We start from the raw sequence: 2,427 nt of genomic DNA, 5'->3' as shown, positions 1-2,427 counted from the left end.
ATTTTTATTTCAATAAAAAAATTATATTTAAAAAAAATAAATAAAAAAAATAAATAAATGAAAAGAAAAAGCACAAAAAATGTAATGCATAATTAAGAAATATAGGTTAATAAATAATCATCTATAATAAAAAAAAATACGACGCATGAGTAAAATGAATTTTACTAAGTGTCCCAGAGCCGGAAGGGGAGACTGAAAATCCTAAGAGCAGTGGTGTTATGGAACACAACCTACTTAAATTACTAAATTAATTTTTTTCTTTACTGTTCAGTTGACTACAGAAAACAAATGCTTCCGTGCCCTTCTGTTCTCTGTTGTTCCCCTGGGATGGCAAGTGCCATTCACCTACCAGCAGTTTCTGGAAACATCTAAGCAAAGCAGAGCTTACAAGAAAACATTTCTGCATAGCACTTTAGTTCTCCGAGTATGTTTGTTCTCCTTCTGCAGGCGTTATTGCAAACTCTTCTGTTGTCTTCCCAGGCTTCACCTCTCCAGGGCATCTGTATTTTTGTCCAAGGGACAGATCGTGGTGAAATGTCAGACTTACGCAACTGAAGACTGGCGTTAGAAACATGGCGTTCATATGTTGTTCTTAGATCTTTGCTTTTCATTTATTTGTTTATTTATTGTGTGTTTAATTATTTATTTGTGTGTGTGTGTGCTTATGCTCACATATCCCACAGTGTATGTGTGGAGGTCAGAATGAATTCTTCTATTCCAGATGATCCAGGGGTTGAACTCAGGCCATCAGCAGGTGCATTCTTACAACCAGCCCAGTGTCCACATCTTGTCTTTATCTTTTCAAACTGAGCAGCGTGTATGGAATGCTAAAATGCACTGCTTTAATATATAGATAAATAGATAGATGATAGATAGATAGATAGATAGATAGATAGATAGATAGATAGATAGAAAAAATAAAAAGTAAAATGCACCGTCTTGCATTCCAGGCCTCACAAAGATTCAGTGATTACAAGTATGGAAACCAAAATAAAGTCCTGTCCCCTTTCTTTCTTTAGTGGTCGTTTGAAACATAATTCTATAGTATTTCACAGCTTCTTAGAAAGATTCAAGACTTTATAAGAAATGGTAATAGAATCATTTGGTATAAAATGTACAGTATTTGATGGTGGGAGATTATAAGTTGCTGAATTTTAAATAAGAGTACTCCTAACAACATTCTATCAGAAATATAGTCACTCAAAGCTTTCTCATGTTTGGAGCAAAATGGCTTTATGCCTAAAATTTTCAGCAAATATAGATTCAGGCAGCACCAACAGTTCTCCCTGCTATTATTTGAGATTCAGTCTAGTATTAAACAGTAGCCCTATCTTCTGATTTGACAATTACTGTACTTTTATTGCCATCCAGTTTGGGAATATGTTTAATTTCAAACCTCAGTTCCATATATTCACAGAGCCTTCATTAATTTCATTAACATTTATTAAATAGTTTTGCATATGAGATACTGTTTAAATTCTAGGACCCCCAAGGTATTTAATTCTTGTGTAACTTTACATGAGACAATTAATTTCCTTAAGCCATATGGTCTCATTTGCAAAATGGGGCCAATGATATTTACTCATCAAAATCATCACAAGGATTAAATGAGGTAAATATGCATCATGCCCAAACATATGTAAATATGAAAATGACTATATGAATTTCTTAAACAAAAACAACCATCAAATCTTAAACAGTTAGTAAATCATCTTAAATTAATTCAAACCAAGTACTATGTCTGACATTCAAAATCTATTGTAGCAATGAAAGTACATGAAACCTTCCATTTTTATAATATTCATTTTCTCTGACATAATATATTGTTGTTTCTAATGATATCAGCTTTATGTTCATTTCCACTGAGTATATAATTAAATCATAGCTTATTTCTTTTCATGATTTTGACTGCAAATTGTACCTTTATTATCTTTCTAAATTTCCCCTTTACAGGGAAAAAGAATATTTGGTTAGAAACTGTGGCAGAGTTTATCAGCAGTGTGCCAGAAGAGTTGTGCTAAACCCTCTGGTTCTTCTGTCTAGGCAACAGATCCAGATGCTGGGATAAATGGCCAAGTGCACTACAGCCTGGGTAACTTCAACAACCTCTTCCGCATCACGTCCAATGGGAGCATTTACACAGCCGTGAAGCTGAACAGGGAAGTCAGGGACCACTATGAACTGGTTGTTGTGGCAACGGATGGAGCCGTGCACCCTCGGCATTCAACGCTGACACTGTACATCAAGGTGTTGGACATTGATGATAACAGTCCTGTTTTTACCAATTCAACATACACAGTCGTGGTTGAAGAGAATCTGCCAGCTGGGACCACCTTCCTGCAAATAGAGGTGTGTGGACAAGCATTAATTCCAGGAGATCTATATTACATGATTAGCTGTGAAGATCAGACTTTGAAGTTTAACTAC

General features: G+C 35.1%; 1 protein-coding gene across 1 annotated transcript in view; it reads left to right on the top strand.

The window, feature by feature from the left end:
• The window catches only part of Pcdh15 (protocadherin related 15), an 864,688-nt gene that overhangs the window by 721,469 nt on the left and 140,792 nt on the right, over positions 1-2,427 (top strand). Inside the window, exon 21 of the mRNA XM_050142799.1 lies at positions 2,044-2,349. Within this exon, the coding sequence (XP_049998756.1) occupies positions 2,044-2,349 (306 nt within the window). The remainder of the gene's footprint in view (positions 1-2,043; positions 2,350-2,427) is intronic.

This window comes from Alexandromys fortis, unplaced genomic scaffold (genome assembly GCF_014885135.2).
Source record: "Alexandromys fortis isolate MF-2015 unplaced genomic scaffold, M_Fortis_MF-2015_v1.1 scaffold_9, whole genome shotgun sequence".
In the NCBI taxonomy this organism is placed as follows: Eukaryota; Metazoa; Chordata; class Mammalia; order Rodentia; family Cricetidae; genus Alexandromys; species Alexandromys fortis.
The sequence above is the reverse complement of the archived record's forward strand: the minus strand, read 5'-3'. Positions and strand labels throughout refer to the sequence as shown.